Below are 21,783 nucleotides of genomic sequence, written 5' to 3' on the forward strand. Positions count from 1 at the left end.
ATGTTTTTTTGTGGCTGCACTTGAAGGAACTTTCAAAGTTCTTGAAATGTTCCATATTGACTGACTTTCATGTCTCAAAGTAATGATGGACTGTCATTTTTCTTTGCTTGTTTGAGCTGTTCTTGCCATAATATGGACTTGGTTCTTCACTAAATAGGGCTATCTTCGGCATACCACCTCTTCCTTATCACAATACAACTGATTCGATCAAACGCATTAAGAAGGAAAGAAATTCCACAAATGAACTTTTAACTGTTAATTGAAATGCATTCCATGTGACTACCTCATGAAGCTGGTTGCGAGACTGCCAAAAGTGTGCAACGGGTGGCTACTTTGAAGAATCTCAAATATTAAATATATTTTGATTTCTTTAACACGTATTTGGTTACTACAAATGTGCATTTCATAGTTTTGATGTCTTCACTATTAGTCTACAATGTAGAAAATAGTAAAAATAAAGAAAAACCCGTGAATGAGCAGGTGTGTCCAAACTCTTGACTGATACTGTATATTAAAAAAGTAATAGGTAGTTGAAAAGTTGCTAATTAGGCTAAAATGCTAAAGTTGTCCATGATGATATTCGGATTCGCAAACTTTGGGTTGCTAGACATTTTTTAATTTACCTTTATTTAACTAGCTAGGTCATTTAAGAACAAATTCTTATTTTCATTTGCATTATACGCCAACTTATCCACCTCAACTAACTACCCTACTTTAGTTTTTGCCTTAAGTAACCACTTGTCTTATGTAGCATACCAAACGTAGTATATCATACAAATTTCAGTGTCAAGAATTTACGTTTACTATGTGAGGTCTAGTATATGAGATCAGGCTGAGGGTAGAGAACCTATGAGAAGACCCAGAAAGAAAAACAGACTCAGGCGTATGTGCATGCCCTCAGATGTTCATACACACACCCACACATTCACACTGAAAATTAAAAAATATATCACATTTTCTTCAATCGTCAACAAAGCAACAACAAAGCTATTTACAGGGCATGAGGCTATAACAGACTGAGGCCAGGATTCAATAAAATGAGCGGTAACCCGCAGTAATCGACAAACAGATATAGCTTATGTAATTTCTTTTGTTTACGTGGTGTCGGAGGTGTAACTGTGTTGGAGCCATCAAATCGTTGAGCGGCTGCTCTTGTGGCCATTGTCATAAAACCACACCCATCTTAAATCCCACCACGTTAGATGTTCAGAACGAGACAGTGTAGGCTATGTAGAAATAATGACACTCATTCCATTGTTCAAACTTGTAAAGCAGCTGCATTGATTAATCTACTAATGCGAATCGATGCATCCAATAGCAATGTCAGTGATAGGCATAACGCCAGGAGCCGCTTGTGGATTTGACAGCTCCAACGCAGTTACACCTTACACCAGCCTAAACAAAAGCAATGATAAGCTACTATACATTTTGTCATTTACCGTAGGTTACCAATGCTCTGATTTAATCCTGGCCTGAGTAAACAGACAAACTCATATCTCTCATTACATCCCCCAGGTGTGCTCTATCTATGTGATGGTGTCGTGAAATAATTATATTCAAAGGAGATTACAGGTTGGACCACTTTAATGGGCAAATTGAATTAAGTTCTCCCATCTCTTATTTCTTTATTACCTGAACAACAAAGCTGAACAACAAACACACACATTCTGTGACAGACACAAACAAATGTTGCGTCTCAAATGGCTTGGCTTTTGTGCTATATTAGTTTAGCCCACAGACAGCTTCTTTGGGAAGCTGATGTTTTTATTCTATGAGAGAGAGAGACAGTTTTCCTGAGGACATTGGGAATACCATGGCATGGCATTTGGATGTCACCTCGCCATTCTGAGTCACGTCCACAGCCCAGGGCTGGTCCTGTTCCCATGACAGCCACGTTATGCCGTCACGGCCGATAGGGAGTCAGAATAAATGTTTTGGGTTTCGTGGAGAGAAGCAATGTGCCTGACAATATTTGAACGAGAGACAATATAATGTTCTCAATTATGACTGAAGGCCTGAAGGCCACTCAGATATGGCCTGCTGGGCCTGCTTCAGGCCTTCCCTACCCTCTGGGGTCTTCTCTGTACTCCCTGCTTCCCAAGGCATAGGTGCCTCCTCATTCATATTCGGTCTCATCTATCCACTGGGACACAGAAAATGAGAAATACATATAATGAAAATAACGTTTAAACAGTAGTAGGCTACATAAAAAAAAAACATAATATTGAAGGTCGTAATGAGTAAACTATTGATGTAAATGATTTGTAAATGCCTTGTGACTAACTGCATTATCCTGTACTAAAGCTCTTGTAAATCGCTCTAGATTAGAGTGTCTGCTAAATGACTAAAATGTAAATATAATTACCAAGAAGATAGAATCTGTCAATGTCTGGATGGATTGTCACACTGGTAGAATACAGTATAGGAATGACATCAAAAACGAACAAATCTATCTAGACCTAATCTGGGCTAACTTTTACTTCTCCTAATGAGGAGCGTCAGGTCTCCCCCGAGGTGGGGTAGTGTGATGCTGTACGAGTCTGTTCTCCCTCGCTCCTTCACTCGTATTCTCTTTAGCTACCGACGCTCTGTAGTTTAATCACAGGTTAGGTATTCACTGTGGCTGGTGTAGGTTTGTTTCCATCTTTCGCCCACTCCATGACTCTCATAGGGGTGAGGAGGCAGGTACCGCTCCAGCCTGAAAATTCAACAAAACGAACTGCCTATGTGTAATGCATTCATATGAATGTATTTGCATAACCCTTTATAACCCCAAAGTACATTATAAGACTTCAAAATGGAGATCCATATAAGCTGACGATTTAACAGTGAACTATTCAATTATGAACGCTCCAGGGAAGTTGTATCATCATGACATATGAAACAGTTCCATAGAGATAATGGAACAGAATTAACTTTATTTGAAGTTCACTTTCATTTCTGTGCTAGTTAAGACCATTTTGTGAGGTGGTGCTGGGAAAGGGGGAAGAGGAGTCACTACCCATCATCGTTTGGTTCTGTCAGATCTGCCTGCGTACTGTAGCACTGCTAGAGATACGGGCTCCCCCATTTTTCATTTATCCTCCATTCTCTTTCTTATTTTTCCACCTCTTTTCTCATAACTATGCAATTACCAAGGCCCTTAACTCTCAACCCGTTTCTATTGTGAAATCCCAGGGTTAGAGAATGTAGCTGCGCTGTCATCGTTTCAGCAGGATAGTGGTGGGTGGAACATATATTAAACGATTAATCCTCAAACTAATTACCCTACCTACATTCTCTTTTCCTTCTCACTGTGGGTGTAGGATTACAATATAAAGTTTTGTCCTTTGAGATATACGGCAGTTGAACATTAAAAGTAAGACAGAATTGGGTAGAGTTAGAGTGCATTTGGAAAGTACTCAGACCCCTTGACTTTTCTCACATTTTGATACGTTGCAGCCTTATCCTAAAATGTATTAAATTGTTTTTTTTCCCTCATCAATCTACACACAACATTGACATTTTTTACATTTTACAACATTTTACAAAATGTAAATACAAAAACTGAAATATCACAAATATTCAGACCCTTTACTCAGTCCTTTGTTGAAGCACCTTTGGAAGCGGTTACAACCTGCTTGGGTATGACGCTACAAGCTTGCCCACCAGTATTTGGGGAGTTTCTCCCATTCTTCTCTGCAGTTCTTCGCAGGGTCTGTCAGGCTGGATGGGGACAGTTATTTTCAGATCTCTCCAGAGATGTTCAATCGGAAATCAAGTCCGGACTCTGGCTGGGCAGCTCAAGGACATTGAGACTTGTCCCAAAGCCAGTCCTGCGTTGTCTTGGCTGTGTGCTTAGGGTTCTTGTCCTGTTGGAAGGTGAACCTCCACCCCCCAGTCTGAGATATTGAGCGCTCTGTTGCAGGTTTTCATCAAGAAGCTCTCTGTACTTTGCTCCGTTCACCTTTCCCTGGATCCTGACTAGTCTCCAAGTCCATGCCTCTGAAGAACATTCCCACAGCATGATGCTGCCACCACCATGCTTCACCATAGGGATGGAGCCCGGTTTTATTCCAGAAGTGATGCTTGGCATTCAGGCCAAAGAGTTCAATCTTGGCAGAGATTGAATCAGAGAATCTTGTTTCTCATGGTCTGAGTGTTATGGTGAGTGAATGAGGACCCAAAAGCGAACTAACTTAAACAGAGCTTCTTTAATAACCAAACATAGGTAGGCTCAGATAGACCGGCAGATTCCGACAGGACAGGACAAGGTTACAGCAAACATGACGATAGTCTGGCTCAGGCATGAAACACAAACAAACAAGAATCCGACAAGGACAGGAGCAGAAACAGAGAGAGATATAGGGACCTAATCAGAGGGAAAAAAGGGAACAGGTGGGGAACGGGGTGAATGGGTAGTTAGAGGAGACAAGGGACAGCTGGGGGAAAGCGGGGGAGAAAAGGTAACCTAACACGACCAGCAGAGGGAGACAGGGTGAAGGGAAAGGACAGAGACAAGACAACATGACAGTACCCCCCCACTCACCGAGCGCCTCCTGGCGCACTCGAGGAGGAAACCTGGCGGCAACGGAGGAAATCATCAATCAGCGCACGGTCCAGCACGTCCCGAGAGGGAACCCAACTCCTCTCCTCAGGACCGTACCCCTCCCAGTCAACTAGGTACTGATGACCACGGCCCCGAGGACGCATGTCCAAGATCTTACGGACCCTGTAGATAGGTGCGCCCTCGACAAGGATGGGGGGGGGGGGGGGGAAGACGAGCGGGGGCGCGAAGAACGGGCTTAACACAGGAGACATGGAAGACCGGGTGGACGCGACGAAGATATCGCGGAAGAAGAAGTCGCACTGCGACAGGATTAATGACCTGAGAGATACGGAATGGACCAATGAACCGCGGGGTCAACTTGCGAGAAGCCGTCTTAAGGGGAAGGTTCTGAGTGGAGAGCCAAACTCTCTGACCGCGACAATACCTAGGGCTCTTAGTTCTACGCTTATTAGCAGCTCTCACAGTCTGCGCCCTATAACGGCAAAGTGCAGACCTGACCCTCTTCCAGGTGCGCTCGCAACGTTGGACAAAAGCCTGAGCGGAGGGGACGCTGGACTCGGCGAACTGAGATGAGAACAACGGAGGCTGGTACCCGAGGCTACTCTGAAAAGGAGATAGCCCGGTCGCAGACGAAGGAAGCGAGTTGTGGGCGTATTCTGCCCAGGGGAGCTGTTCTGACCAAGACGCAGGGTTGCGAAAAGAAAGACTGCGTAAGATGCGACCAATAGTCTGATTGGCCCGTTCTGCTTGACCGTTAGACTGGGGGTGAAAGCCGGAAGAGAGACTGACGGAAGCCCCAATCAAACGGCAAAACTCCCTCCAAAATTGAGACGTGAATTGCGGACCTCTGTCCGAAACGACGTCTGACGGAAGGCCATGAATTCTGAAAACATTCTCGATGATGATTTGTGCCGTCTCTTTAGCAGAAGGAAGCTTAGCAAGGGGAATGAAATGAGCCGCCTTAGAGAACCTATCGACAACCGTAAGAATAACAGTCTTCCCCGCTGACGAAGGCAGTCCGGTGACAAAATCTAAGGCGATGTGAGACCACGGTCGAGAGGGAATAGGAAGCGGCCTGAGACGGCCGGCAGGAGGAGAGTTACCGGACTTAGTCTGCGCGCAGACCGAACAAGCAGCCACGAAACGACGCGTGTCATGCTCCCGGGTGGGCCACCAGAAACGCTGGCGAATGGAAGCAAGCGTACCCCGAACGCCAGGGTGGCCGGCTAACTTGGCAGAGTGAGCCCACTGAAGAACGGCCAGACGAGTAGGAACGGGAACGAAAAGAAGGTTCCTAGGACAAGCGCGCGGCGACGGAGTTTGAGTGAGTGCTTGCTTTACCTGCCTCTCAATTCCCCAGACAGTCAACCCGACAACACGCCCCTCAGGGAGAATCCCCTCGGGGTCAGTGGAGGCTACTGAAGAACTGAAGAGACGAGACAAAGCATCAGGCTTGGTGTTCTTAGAGCCCGGACGATAAGAAATCACGAACTCGAAACGAGCGAAAAACAGCGCCCAACGCGCCTGACGCGCATTAAGTCGTTTGGCAGAACGGATGTACTCAAGGTTCCTATGGTCAGTCCAAACGACAAAAGGAACGGTCGCCCCCTCCAACCACTGTCGCCATTCGCCTAGGGCTAACCGGATGGCGAGCAGTTCGCGGTTACCCACATCATAGTTACGTTCCGACGGCGACAGGCGATGAGAAAAATACGCGCATGGGTGGACCTTGTCGTCAGAGAGGGAGCGCTGAGAAAGGATGGCTCCCACTCCCACCTCTGACGCGTCAACCTCGACAACGAACTGTCTAGAGACGTCAGGTGTAACAAGGATAGGAGCGGATGTAAAACGATTCTTGAGGAGATCAAAAGCTCCCTGGGCGGAAACGGACCACTTAAAGCACGTCTTGACAGAAGTAAGGGCTGTGAGAGGAGCTGCCACCTGACCGAAATTACGGATGAAACGACGATAGAAGTTCGCGAAGCCGAGAAAGCGCTGCAGCTCGACGCGTGACTTAGGGACGGGCCAATCAATGACAGCTTGGACCTTAGCGGGATCCATCTTAATGCCTTCAGCGGAAATAACAGAACCGAGAAATGTGACGGAGGAGGCATGAAAAGTGCACTTCTCAGCCTTCACAAAAAGACAATTCTCTAAAAGGCGCTGGAGGACACGTCGAACGTGCTGAACATGAATCTGGAGTGACGGTGAAAAAATCAGGATATCGTCAAGGTAAACGAAAACAAAGATGTTCAGCATGTCTCTCAGGACATCATTGACTAATGCCTGAAAGACAGCTGGAGCGTTAGCGAGGCCGAAAGGAAGAACCCGGTATTCAAAGTGCCCTAACGGAGTGTTAAACGCCGTCTTCCACTCGTCCCCCTCCCTGATGCGCACGAGATGGTAAGCGTTACGAAGGTCCAACTTAGTGAAAAACCTGGCTCCCTGCAGGATCTCGAAGGCTGAAGACATAAGAGGAAGCGGATAACGATTCTTCACTGTTATGTCATTCAGCCCTCGATAATCTATGCAGGGGCGCAGAGACCCGTCCTTCTTCTTGACAAAAAAAAACCCCGCTCCGGCGGGAGAGGAGGAGGGGACTATGGTACCGGCGTCAAGAGCTACAGACAAATAATCTTCGAGAGCCTTACGTTCGGGAGCCGACAGAGAGTATAGTCTACCCCGGGGGGGGGTGGTTCCCGGAAGGAGATCAATACTACAATCATACGACCGGTGTGGAGGAAGAGAGGTGGCCCTGGACCGACTGAACACCGTGCGCAGATCGTGATATTCCTCCGGCACCCCTGTCAAATCACCAGGCTCCTCCTGTGAAGAAGAGACAGAGGAAACAGGAGGGATAGCAGACATTAAACATTTCACATGACAAGAGACGTTCCAGGAGAGGATAGAATTACTAGACCAATTAATGGAAGGATTATGACAAACTAGCCAGGGATGGCCCAAAACAACAGGTGTAAAAGGTGAACGAAAAATTAAAAAAGAAATGGTTTCACTATGATTACCAGAAACAGTGAGGGTTAAAGGTAGCGTCTCACGCTGAATCCTGGGGAGAGGACTACCATCCAGGGCGAACAAGGCCGTGGGCTCCTTTAACTGTCTGAGAGGAATGTCATGTTCCCGAGCCCAGGTCTCGTCCATAAAACAGCCCTCCGCCCCAGAGTCTATTAAGGCACTGCAGGAAGCTGACGAACCGGTCCAGCGTAGATGGACCGACAAGGTAGTGCAGGATCTTGAAGGAGAGACAGGAGTAGTAGCGCTCACCAGTAGCCCTCCGCTTACTGACGAGCTCTGGCCTTTTACTGGACATGAAGTGACAAAATGACCAGCGGAACCGCAATAGAGACAGAGGCGGTTGGTGATTCTCCGTTCCCTCTCCTCAGTCGAGATGCGGATACCTCCCAGCTGCATGGGCTCAGCACCCGAGCCGGCAGAGGAAGATGGTAGTGATGCGGAGAGGGAGGCGACGGAGAGCGCGAGCTCCTTTCCACGAGCTCGGTGACGAAGATCAACCCGTCGCTCAATGCGAATAGCGAGTTCAATCAAGGAATCCACGCTGGAAGGAACCTCCCGGGAGAGAATCTCATCCTTTACCTCTGCGCGGAAACCCTCCAGAAGACGAGCGAGCAAGGCCGGCTCATTCCAGCCACTGGAGACAGCAAGAGTGCGAAACTCAATAGAGTAGTCTGTTATGGATCGATTGCCTTGACATAGGGAAGACAGGGCCCTGGAAGCCTCCTCCCCAAAAACAGATCGATCAAAAACCCGTATCATCTCCTCCTTAAAGTCTTGATACTGGTTAGTACACTCAGCCCTTGCCTCCCAGATTGCCGTGCCCCACTCACGAGCCCGTCCAATAAGGAGAGATATGACGTAGGCGACACGAGCAGTGCTCCTGGAGTAAGTGTTGGGCTGGAGAGAAAACACAATATCACACTGGGTGAGGAACGAGCGGCATTCAGTGGGCTCCCCAGAGTAACACGGCGGGTTATTGATTCTGGGCTCCGGAGATTCGAAAGCCCTGGAAGTGGCCGGTGGATCGAGGCGGAGATGGTGAACCTGTTCTGTGAGGTTGGAGACTTGGGTGGCCAGGGTCTCAACGGCATGTCGAGCAGCAGACAATTCCTGCTTGTGTCTGCCTAGCATCGCTCCCTGGATCTCGACGGCTGAGTGGAGAGGATCCGAAGTCGCTGGGTCCATTCTTGGTCGGATTCTTCTGTTATGGTGAGTGAATGAGGACCCAAAAGCGAACTAACTTAAACAGAGCTTCTTTAATAACCAAACATAGGTAGGCTCAGATAGACCGGCAGATTCCGACAGGACAGGACAAGGTTACAGCAAACATGACGATAGTCTGGCTCAGGCATGAAACACAAACAAACAAGAATCCGACAAGGACAGGAGCAGAAACAGAGAGAGATATAGGGACCTAATCAGAGGGAAAAAAGGGAACAGGTGGGGAACGGGGTGAATGGGTAGTTAGAGGAGACAAGGGACAGCTGGGGGAAAGCGGGGGAGAAAAGGTAACCTAACACGACCAGCAGAGGGAGACAGGGTGAAGGGAAAGGACAGAGACAAGACAACATGACACTGAGGGTCCTTAGGTGCCTTTTGGCAAACTCCAAGCGGGCTGTTATGTGCCTTTTACAGAGGAGTGGCTTCCGTCTGGTCACGTTACCTTAAAGGCCTGATTGGTAGAGTGCTGCAGAGATGGTTGTCCTTCTGGAAGGTTTTTCCATCTCAACAGAGGTACTCTGGAGCTCTTTCAGAGTGACCACCAGGTTCTTGGTCACCTCCCTGATCAAGGCCCTTCTCCCCCGATTGCTCAGTTTGGCCGGGTGACCAGCTCTAGGAAGAGACTTGGTGGAGACTTGATGGAGGCCACTGTGTTCTTGGGGACCTTCAACGCTGCAGATTTTTTTTTGTACCCTTCCCCAGCTCTGTGCCTCAACACAATCCTGTCTTGGAGCTCTACAGACAGTTCCTTTGAGCCCATGGCTTGGTTTTTGCTCTGTCATGCACTTTCAACTGTGGGACCTTATATAGGCTTGTTAGTAAGCATTTCACTGTAAGGTTGTATTCAACGCATACCTGTTGTATTCAACGCATATGACAAATACAATTTGATTTGATTTGATTAGACAGGTGTGTGCCTTTCCAAATCATGTCCAATCAATTGTATTTCCCACATGTGGACTCCGATCAAGTTGTAGAAACATCTCAAGGATGACCAATACTTATGTAAATAAAGTATTAATGTTTTTTCTTTTTTATTGTTAGCAAAAATGTCTAAAAACCTGTTTTCGCTTTATCATTATGGGCTATTATGTGTAGATCAATGAGGATAACATTTATTTTATCCATTTGAGAATAAGGCTATAAAATGTGGAAAAAGTCAAGGGTTCTGAATACTTTTCCGAATGCACTGTATAGCCTAACCAGTTTTTAGTGGTACTTTCACACCGACCATGCCATATAATATCACATCCTGGACATTGAATGTGACTGTTTCCTTATGATGTCCATACTGCTAGATGGCTAACGATTTGACCCCATCAAGGTTCTGTGATTATCAAACAGATTGATGAGGGTCTGTCTTGTTATAGCACCAAAATTCACACAGATTTCAGTTTGTCAGAAACAGGACTCTTAGTTTTCACTACTTATTTTCCAGTAACATGTTTTGAACTACAATGAAACTGATCTCCTTAGCTTACTTTGTATGAGTGCAATGGCCAATTATGAAAACTTTAAAAGAGATGATTATCATGTCACAGTAGCAAATAAGAACAGCCCTACTGTACGATACCATCAAAAGCATTATGCATACAAAATAACCTGAGTGAGGCATTCTCCCTTTTTTGAAATGCACAGCATTTATTTTAATAAAGTTACAAACGTATTTAGCAAAATTGAACACTGCTTTGACGGTTTTTAACAAAATACATATACAGTACTTGTTCATCTATCTACTGTAGGGTGTCACAGATTCAAAGGAAATGAAAGCAATACACTTTACCCTGGTTGCCAACATCACCAAAAGAAGCTTTACAAGTGAAAATGTAATCTATAGAATGCTCAGGTGACTGCTCTATAGATGAAGTAGTCATACTGAGGGTGTTAGAAATGTAAAAATAGAATATGTTAAAACACATTTTAAGGTACGGATATGACTGCTGTTCTATCACGTAAAAAAAAAAGAAATACTCTGTTTTATACATGATATTATAATACAATTTAATAATATTCAAAAACAGTTTGATAACTCCACATTTACAAGCCTACCAGACTCTACCATCATACACGACTATGACGCTGAGTCACTGTATTCACTTTGCAGCTACAGTATATCACACAAGGCATCATACCAAAGAAAATAATTATCAAACGCTTTATATTCCCATATATTGTAGTTATCCATCCAGATGTTCCAATTGGTGGTACAGAGACATGTTATCTCTCTCACTGTGATTTGATCTTTAGTTTGAAAGGCACTCAATTGTGTAGGGGGGAGTGGGGTAAGTTGAGCCATTTTTTACATTCAGCTTCACTCTGTCAAGGGAAATATAGTATTCGTTCTAACAAAGATATACCAAACACTAGGAACACATTCCTAATATTGAGATGCACCCCCCCCCCCCCCCCCCCCCCCCCCCCCCCCCCCACCTTTGCCCTCAGAACAGCCTCAATTCGTCAGGGCATGGACTCTATAAGGTGTCGAAAGCGTTCCACTGGAATGCTGGCCCATGTAGACTCCAATGCTTTCCATAGTTGTGTCAAGTTAGCTGGATGTCCTTTGGGGGGTGGACCATTCTTGATACACATGGGAAACTGTTGAGCGTGAAAAACCCAGCAGCGTTGCAGTTCTTGACACAAACCAGTGCGCCTGACACCTACCCTGTTCAAAGGCACTTAAATATTTTGTCTTGCCCATTCACCCTCTGATTGACACACTTACACAATCCAGGTCTCAATTGTCTCAGGGCTTAGCAATCCTGTCTCCTCCCCTTCATCTACACTGACAGAAGTGGATTTAACAAGTGACATCAATAAGGGATAATAGCTTTCACCTGGATTCACCTGGTCAGTCTATGTCATGGAAAGAGCAGGTGTTCTTAAAGTGTTGTATACTCAGGGTATTTCAGGATGTTGTGTATCCCTGAAAATGATCAAAATGACTGTAAACATTACAGTTTTGAAAACATTGCTTGTCCAAAACATGTTGGTCTCTTGGCAGCTGGACAGTGTAAGTTAAGCTATGTACAAATGTCTGTACTGAATGAAATATGATCACTACCTTTTTATAACCATGTCTATCTTTATTTCCCAATCCTAATTCAACACAATCACAATCACTTTTGTCTTTGAAACATTTTAAGCATCTTTTTTATACAGGCTTTCCACCTAACAAACACATTGTACTTTGTTTGACAGTTTTAACAGATGCCAAGCCCTGTTGTTACCTCATATCCCAGTGTTAATGCCTTTAATTAAGCCTGGGAAGAAAACACTTCAATTTTCTCAACTGCACATTGGCTCAACCTTTGGCCCAACTTACCCCATGGCCATTGGCTCAACCTTTGGCCCAACTTACCCCATGGCCATTGGCTCAACCTTTGGCCCAACTTACCCCATGGCCATTGGCTCAACCTTTGGCCCAACTTACCCCATGGCCATTGGCTCAACTTATCCCAATGCAAATATGTTGACTATAATATTATTAGCCCACACAGCTAGGATGCACTTTCATGCTAGGTTTAGGACCTCATATTGATGCTTATCAAGACCCCAACTGATGTATAAAGCAATTTTAAAAGTATCTACTTTGGTTTATATACCATGAAGCCTCTTAAAACAATACATTATTTTGAATTGGTGAAAATGCATTATTTTCTTTTGCTTACCACTTTTTCCATGTGGTTTCTTCCTTCACATACGCCACGAAATAATGACCTCTTCCTAAAAGTTGGTCAAATTATACATTTTGTGTATGGTTTCCTAGAATCACATTTGCAGTTTCACTTCTAAAAACAACTCCACGTTAAAATATCACTTTCACTTGTGGAATTGCAAGTTTACAGGAAAAACAATCACGTGACTATCTAACTAACAGTTCCACATGGAAGAAAACTCCAACTTTGAAAATGTCCCTCTATGGGGTTGAAATAATATTTTTCTCCTCACATGTGAAAAGTTTGTGTTAACATGTTGCAGTAACAATGTTTCCACCAGTGGAATTAGGGTGACCACGTCTAAAAAGCCCAAAACAGGAGAAAGTGTGACAAGGGAATGATTTTACAGGACATTTTACAGGACAGGTTAATGGATCACGTTCAAATGGTGACTGTCACGCCCTGACCTTAGAGAGACGTTTTATTTCTCTATTTGGTTAGGTCAGGGTGTGATGTGGGGTGGGCATTCTATGTTTTGTATTTCTGTGTGTTTGGCCGAGTGTGGTTCCCAATCAGAGGCAGCTGTCTATCGTTGTCTCTAATTGGGAATCATACTTGGGCAGCCTGTTTTGCCGCCTTAGTTGTGGGTAGTTGTCTTTGTTAGTGGCCTGTATAGCCCTAGTAAGCTTCACATTCATTTAGTTGTTTCTTGTTTTTGTTGGTGATATTCTAAATAAAAATAAATGTACGCTTACCACGCTGCACCTTGGTCCGGTCATTTCCCTGACGACATTCGTGACAGTGAATTAGTTCTGCTATACAGTATGAAGGTCACTGCCTGTTAAAATTTCTTAGGGCTGCAATCCCGTTAACGGGATGATATGACATCAGCCAGTGAAAGTGCAGGGCGCCAAATTCAAAACAACAGAAATCTCATAATTAAAATTCCTCAAACATACATGTATCTTATAATGTTTTAAAGGTAATCTTGCTGTTAATCCCACCACAGTGTCCGATTTCAAATATGCTTTACAGCGAAAGCACCACAAACGATTATGTTAGGTCACCACCAAGCCACTATAATAAACAAAGCCATTTTTCCAGCCAAAGATAGGAGTCACAAAAAGCACAAATAGAGATAAGATCAGATGACACTCATAGGACTTCATGTTACACAATACATGTATGTTTTGTTTGATAAAGTTCATATTTATATTACAAATCTGAGTTTACATTGGCGCGTTACGTTCACTAGTTCCAAAAACATCCAGTGATTTTGCATAGCCACATTGACTCAACAGAAATACTCATCATAAATGTAGATGATAATACAAGTTATACACATGGAATTATAGATATACCTCTCCTTAATACAACCGCTGTGTCAGATTTCAAAAACCTTTACGGAAAAAGCAAACCATGCAATAATCTGAGACGATGCTCAGAAAAAAAATCAAATTAGCCGCCATGTTGGAGTCAACAGAAACCAGAAATTACATGATAAATATTCCCTTACCTTTGATGATCTTCATCAGAATGCACTCCCATGAATCGCAGTTCCACAATAAATGCTCGATTTGTTCGATAATGTCCGTTATTTATGTTCAAGTAGCTACTTTTGTTAGCGCGTTTAGTACACATATCCAAACGCTTGTGCATTACTTCAGACAACATTTTTAAAAAGTTATATTACAGGTCAAAGACACATTTCAAACTAAGTATAGAATCAATCATTAGGATGTTTTTATCATAAATCTTCAATAAAGTTCCAACCGGAAAATCGTTTGCGTCTAGAGGAGCAACAGAACGCAAGTCGATATCATGTGGAATGTGCATGACCAGGAAATGGCTCTCTGCCAGTAACCTGACTCATTCAGCTCTTATTCAGTCCCACAACACAGTAGAAACCTCATTCAAGTTTCTAAAGACGGTTGACATCTAGTGGTAGACTAGGAAGTGCAACTTCATTCAAATACCAATGTGAATTCAATAGGGCCTGGGTTGAAAATATACCAACCAATCCTGTTTGGATTTCTTCTCAGGTTTTTGCCTGCCATATGAGTTCTGTTATACTCACAGCCATCATTCAAACAGTTTTAGAAACTTCAGCGTGTTTTCTATCAAATACTAATAATAATATGCATATATTAGCATCTGAGACTGAGGAGCAGGCCGTGTACTCTGGTCACCTTTCATCTAAGCTACTCAATATTGCCTCTGCAGCCATAAGAAGTTTTAAAGGGGCAATCCTTAGTTGCTACATCAATTTTTTTATTTATAAATTAATATGTGCCCATTGATTATTAAAGACTGCAATGTACAAATGCCTCATGAGCGTAGTTCAACTGTTGTACCCCATCAGAATCCAAAATATAAGCCTGTTTTACTCAAAGTTTTGTAAACAAAGTAAATGTAAACAACCATTGTAAAGCCTAAAAACATGGTTAAATCTATAATTCTGATATCATGAATGGTCCTTGCATCCATAGGGTAGGCTATGGATTTGAGAGTAGTTGCATTTCTACAGCCTCCTCCCACAGATTTTCACTGAAACTGTGTCAGGGAGTAATAGTGTAACTGAGTAATACTGTTATTATATGGTGCAATCTTTGGGTGATTGAGTTACTTTTGTGCCATTAATATCAAGGGAAACTTCTGAAGTTGAGAACAAAATTCTTATTATTGCAAACAAACAAAAAATAAACCCAAAAGTATTGAAAGCAAAACAAATATTGCAAGAAAAGAAAATCTAAATATGAAAAAACAATTAATTGTAAATGGATGCAAAAATATTTTTCTGTGAAAAAAACTATTATGATAACGCAATCTTTCTGTCCTGCAATTTTCCCTATGTTTGGTTATCTTACCCTGGCCTTTCCTTTCGCTGCCTTTTTTCCAGTTTCATTCCCTTTTTAAATTTCTCTACTTTTGCATATTTTTTATACTGAATGTTATAAGATCTTCAACCAAAACCTAATATTAGATGAAGGGCATTTGAGTGAACAAATAACACAACAATTACATACTTATTTCATAAACATTGTTGTGGAACACCCAATGTCCCTGTGTGAAAAGGTAATTGTCCCCTTACACTCAATAACTGGTTGTGCCACCTTCTAGCTGCAATGACTAAAACCAAACGCTTTCTGTAGTTGTTGACCAGTCTCACACGTCGCTGTGGGGGAATTTTGGCCCACTCTTCCATGCAGAACTGATTTACCTCAGAGATGGGTCCCATTATGTCTGGCGAAAAACCAAACGCTACATTTCACAGTAAGAACCTTATACCAGCGGTCAAGCATGGTGGTGGTAGTGTGATGGTTTGGGGATGCTCAGGACCTGGACGACTTGCGTTAATAGAAGGAATCATGAATTCTGCTCTGTATCAGAGAATTCTACAGGAGAATGTCAGGTCATCTGTCTGTGAGCTAAAGCGCAGCTGGGTCATGCAGCAAGACAATGATCCAAAACACAATCAAGTCTACATGAAAATGTCTAAAAAGCAACACATTTTTAGTTTTGGAATGTCTTAGTCAAAGTCCAGACCTAATCCCAATTGAGATGTTGTGGCAGGACTTGAAATGATCAGTTCATGCTTGAAAACACACACATGTCGCAGACTTAAAGCATTTCTGCATGGAAGATTGGGTCAAAAGTCCTCCACCTCAACCTGAGATACTGATCAACAACTATAGGAAGCATTTGGTTACAGTCATTGAACCTTAAGGTGGCATAACCAGTTATTGCGTGTAAGAAGGCAGTTACATTTTTGTTCAGTAAATAAATAAAATAAGTGTACATTTTTGTGTTATTTATAAACTCAGGTTCCCTTTATCTAATATTATGCACTATTTATGCACAAAATTGAGAAAATTTGAAAGGGGGCAAATACTTTTTCACTGTAGAACCCTGCATCCCACTACTGCTTTGCCTCTAAAACTAAGCAGGATCGTTCCCTGGGTGGGAGACCAGATGTAGCTTTATGTGAAAAATTAACATGCGAATCTTCACAGATGTCCAAAAACCATGTGTTTTTCATGTTATTTTCATGTGATTTTTTTCTTTCATGTGTTTTTTTTTGTAAGGGCACTCTCCCCTAGGCTTTTGGCCTGCAGCTACATCATCTTAGCTAGCTGAGTCATAATTAGGGCATGCTACTGTGCACACCAACTAATTGGGCTCAGACTTCAAACAGGTGGCAATATCTTCTAAACAAGTTATGACTAATCAACCAGTTCTTGACTTGGACATAAATAGGTGCTGGTACTCATTTGGGGTTCCGGTACTGTTTATATGGTGCAGGCACTCCACACTACTTTTGAGCTAATATTCTGTATATTCTATAAGAGGTGCAGGAACTCAAGCAATAGAACATTTGAGTCAGGCACTGCAATCAACTAAACAATGTTATAACATATGAGGGCGGGTTGTAATGAAATGTTACAATAAAAACCATCAGGAATAGTGAATCCTGGTGGTGTTACTAGACTAACAACATACGTCAAAATCTAACTTGTCTTATCTAAAGTCATATGTGGTACAACTTGACATCACTCTGTCAAAACCACTCAGTTGGAATGAAAACATTTTACACTAATTAACATACTTAAATGAACTACAAGTGACTCACTGGCTTAGCAACAGTAATTCATGACCCACATGACTCTCTGTCATATCTTCCCATTTAATGACTTGTCACATTTTCTCACTCATGTCACACCATGAGACAACAGAGCAACACTTAACCACACTCAACATTGCAAAAGTACGAAATCGATACGTAGCAGCAATCTCTTCTAAGGTCTGTTCAACCCTCTCCACTCTCCAACCATGACTCAGTACTTAGGTACAGTATGTAGGTACCTCAATGTTTCCATCTTGCCATAGTCAGGCAATAGCAAGGCCCTTCACTGGGTGGGTTTGGTGTTGTTGGTATCGGTAGCCCTGCCATTCTCCACACTGCGGACGGAGGAGTTAAAGGAGCTCCTCTTCAGGATCTTGTTGGCCAGGTCACTGCATGTCTTCCTGTACTGGTTCCGGAGCAGTGAGTAGACAAAAGGGTCGCAGGCTGCCTTGCTGTAGGCCAAACACTTGGACAGCACACCCCAATGAGGGCTTATGTGTCCTGGGGTGGAGAGCTCCACAATTCTGCCATGACAGACACACAGAATAAGTTATATTATTAACAGTGTTTAGCTTACAGTGCTGGTCTATGAGACAAGTCATGTTTCATAGGCCAGCGTACAGTGAAAAAACAACACAGATGTAAAAAAACTTTATTGATAAGCTTTCAAAAATGTTGACATTTCGCTTGAAAATGTCATGGCTCTGATTCGATAGTGAATGTTGGGGGATGTGGAGTTGCTCTTGTTTGGCTCATTGTGCTCACCACGCTGTATAGTGGCGGTACACAAAGTCAAGGCTTATACTCAGAATGTTTAGGTGAGATCACTGGTCGTGTGATTCACAGCAGCTATCAAACTCACAATGGGGATCTCACTATCATTATACCCACTGATGTGGTCTTCTTCTTCACGGTTATTTTGTATCCGCATCTGAAGAGTTGGAGCTGGTTGAATGCAGGTTTAATGAGAAGAATCCTCATGGTCTCCGACTTACTCATAATCACACGTCCATTCATGGTAATTCTCTCGTGGATTCTCTTTCTCTTATATTCTTTCTCCCTTCCCTGGGTTTCATCCTATACCTCATGAAAAAGATAAACATGCATCTATGAACCTTTCCTTCTATGGCCGCAACAAAATCACCCTCAAGCTGATTGATTAGTGATTTAGACACCGGATCAATTTAACATAATAAGATGAGGTTGTAGAAATTGACTATGGCCGACTCCAGTCTGAATTGAAATTCATTAGCACAAAGCAGTTGTCCTCATTGCAAATTTGACAATTTTACCCACTGGGCTAAAGCACAAGTTATTTGTTCAGGCAGTAGACAACTTTCATTGGTCTCAGATGGGGAATTGACGTCATTGCAGCAGCCAATCTCACAATGTAACATTACCACACATGCACAGTGGTGTTGAGGATAGATCTGAACCTCTGCTCACCTCGTAATGACGTAGGGGGCAAAGCACACCACAAACGTTCCAATGAATGTGCTGATCTTCTTGGTGGCTCTCTGCCTCCGCTGTCTCTGCTCATCCAGGCATCGCTGGCGCACACTGCCAAAGGACAGAGGGGACCATTATCACCCCAAGGGACGTATAGGAGCATAAGTTTAAACATGGCCTCTCGAGTGGGATGAACGTTGATGGAGAAAACAGCATGCTTCTATGGACAGTATCAGAGCTCATCCCCAGGTCAATGCCAATGGATTGTTCAAGATATATGAACAGTAACACATCCATTATGTAAATCAAGTCCAATTCCAGGTCCATAATTATTCTTTAATAGACTGGTAATAACATGGTGTTGACCTCAGCATATCTTAGAAAGATGAAGGAAAGATAACATAAAAGAAAGTAATGTTGACAGTGAGTGCACATTAATTGACTGATTTGAGGCTAATTTATTTATTTTAGCTATGTAATATGGAGGTGATTGAAAAGGGAACATCAAATACAGTAAACCATTCATAACATGGATCTTAACTATATCCAGAAATAATTACACACGCTATTATCCTAACATCTATGATGTAGAGAGAAAATGCTTCAGGGTGATTCAATCATATCTCTCCTCACATCTTTCTCATCCCTCTCACTGAACAGCTCTTTGAACGTTTGAGGTAAACTGGGCAGAGTAGGCCTAAACTGATCTAATATCTAATCTCAAAGAATGGTTTTGATGTATTACATTTGATTAAAACTATTGTTAAAATGCGGAATGATTTTTGCTTTTCTGTATGTAGGTTACTGTAATGTTGGCATGACCATAGTATTGCCTATGACAAAATATCTAAATGCAAGGCAAATTTAATGACAATTGGTTAACTAACTGCCAATAATGCATGTCTGGGCTATTCAACTCATGAATATAAATTACATGTTACAATGGTTTTGATCTGTATGTAAATAGTTTTGGGGTTGGAATATATTTGTGTCATTTTAGTTTTGATAAAGAGGCCTGAGATCTGAGCCTGGAACATTGGACCAAATCTGTGGTGCTGAAATCAATCATAATGCCACTGAAGTCGCATTGTGCAATCACAATTTGTGGGCTAATTTTTTAGGGGATAGATTAGCTTTAATAATACAGATAGACCATGGCTTCTATCAATGTAATTGTGTTCATAATTTCTAATCCCTCATATATATTATTTTGTAAATATACTGTATATTTTCACCTTACCACCCCACCATTAATTGAAGTAAACTAATGGACAACAATACAATTTCACATTATCTTTTTTTGTTTGATCGATTTTTGATTTACTATGATTTTTCAAATCACCCTGTAGTGCTATTTGCAGAGTTGTCTCTATGTAAATGTTGCAATTCTTCAACCATTCCTGAACCTGCGACCCGAAAACAAGCTACACATGGGCAATACCAAAACAATTGTAAACATGGGCTAACCTTGAAAAAAGTAAATGAAACAAGTAAATTAATCAGACAAGGACACCTCAACAGTAGGCTAAACATCTTACCTCGGGTGAATATCCACAAGCAGCAATACGGTCTGCATAGTGATCACGTCGATGCGTTTACAGTGAAAACGCGCAACTTTCAGCACTTTCAGGTACGTTACACACAACACAATCAAGGTCATGAGAAAAGTGAGCGAGTGTAAAACCACAGTGTAGATGATGAACTGCGTCTTAGTGTCACTTGCTCTCGCATTGCAGAGCGTACAGGATGCGTAAAGGTGATGGTACCCAACCCAGGAGAGGCAGGTGGCCACCGTCGAGAAGGAGAGCGAGTGGAACCACGTGTATGCCAGAGCTATCACTGCGTCCCGGTGTCGTATTCTGGAGTGGTAGCTTAGCGGAAAAACCACCGCCACCCATCTATCGATGCTCAAAGCCCCCATACTGAGCATTGAGTTCGTGGTGAGGAAAGTGTCCAGGAAACCCACAGTTTGACAGAACCCGCTGCTTCCAGGGTTTCCTTTGTTGATAAGTCCGACCAGAGTTAGAGGCATGGTAGAAACGGTAAGAAAGAGGTTGCAGAAGGTAAGGTTGAGGATAAACAACCCGGGAACCTGCTTTCGAATCTCCGGGTTGTACAGAAAGCAGATTACCACCACCACGTTGGACAGCAACGAGACAACGATGATCACTACTACAAACAGAAAGACAGCTATGTCCGCTATGTGCATGGTGCGTGCGTCCCGCTCAAAAATACGGACTTTTGACAATTGAATCCACCGTCCAGCTTCGGAAATAAATTAAAGATAGCATTGTGCTGGAACTAAGAGGTCCAAATACAAACATTCGACACTGTGTCACAATTATAATTCGTTGTCCTTTTCGTGTCTCCATGTAACGATACAGCCGGCTCACTATGTGGAGTCGCAAGGAAGGGCATCCAAGTATTATGGATGTTATGTGATACGGACTGAACCAATGTCTCCGGGGACGGGTGATAAACAAATAGAGACACCCCTGCACGTCTGGCTGCAGTTAGTTTCCAAGTATTTCTTCCTTGCCATTGCAATGATACCTCATTGTGCAATCGCGCAGTGCACTGATGGACAGCTTTGCAAACACGCAGAGCAGTCTCTCCTATGGTCTGTCTCCGGGGATGCTTTTGTTCTATATATATCACCCCTCACCTACACTCACATGCTGCACACTTGATCGCCTCCCCAAAGCTACCAAAAATAGATTTATTTAAAAATAGAACATCATGCGTTAAGTGTCGACTTGTGTCACTGACACCTACAATTTGATGAACGTGCAACATATTGATCTTTGTGTTATCTCCATATGATGTAAATTCCATATATCTGGGGGTGTTGAGAAAGGCAGAAGACACAGCCAGAACGTTGCTGATTCAAGCCCCCATGCCAGGCAACGCAAAAATGGGAATGAAACTGAACTGATAGCTATAAGGCTGCTGGTCTCTGATCCCATGCACCATCTCCTGCCATTGTGTCCTTGAGCAAAAGTATGAACAAAAGTTTCTTCAAGTGCAGTTGCCATCAAGAGGTATGATGAAACTGGCTCTCATGAGGACCGCCACAGGAAAGGAAGACCCAGAGTTTCCTCTGCTGCAGAGGATAAGTTCATTAGAGTTACCAGCCTTGGACATTGCAGCCCAAATAAATGCTTCACAGAGTTCAAGTAATAGACACATCTCAACATAAACTGTTCAGAGGAGACTACGCGAATCAGGCCTTCATGGTCCATAAGAAGAAG

General features: G+C 43.1%; 1 protein-coding gene across 1 annotated transcript; it reads right to left on the reverse strand.

The window, feature by feature from the left end:
• Positions 1-10,430: 10,430 nt before the first annotated feature.
• On the reverse strand, positions 10,431-20,785 carry LOC110502501 (G protein-coupled receptor 26-like). The gene is made up of 3 exons (XM_021580558.3): positions 20,071-20,785; positions 18,530-18,643; positions 10,431-17,607 (listed from the first exon to the last, which is right to left on the reverse strand). Exons 1-3 carry the CDS (start codon positions 20,739-20,741, stop codon positions 17,367-17,369), a joined length of 1,026 nt encoding a protein of 341 aa, XP_021436233.2. The 5' UTR covers positions 20,742-20,785; the 3' UTR covers positions 10,431-17,366.
• Between the last annotated feature and the right edge of the window lie 998 nt (positions 20,786-21,783).

This window comes from Oncorhynchus mykiss, chromosome 23 (genome assembly GCF_057628025.1).
Source record: "Oncorhynchus mykiss isolate SJ-2025 chromosome 23, ASM5762802v1, whole genome shotgun sequence".
NCBI lineage: Eukaryota > Metazoa > Chordata > Actinopteri > Salmoniformes > Salmonidae > Oncorhynchus > Oncorhynchus mykiss.

What these genes read in the sequence shown, in the direction of transcription:
- LOC110502501 (XM_021580558.3), bottom strand. Translation starts at nt 20,741, where the DNA reads ATGCACATAGCGGACATAGCTGTCTTTCTGTTTGTAGTAGTGATCATC. An exon ending in CTTGTGGATATTCACCCGAG is followed by an intron (nt 18,644 to 20,070) that starts GTAAGATGTTTA and finishes GTCCTTTGGCAG; the next exon opens with TGTGCGCCAGCGATGCCTGG. An exon ending in GCCCCCTACGTCATTACGAG is followed by an intron (nt 17,608 to 18,529) that starts GTGAGCAGAGGT and finishes CTGTCATGGCAG; the next exon opens with AATTGTGGAGCTCTCCACCC.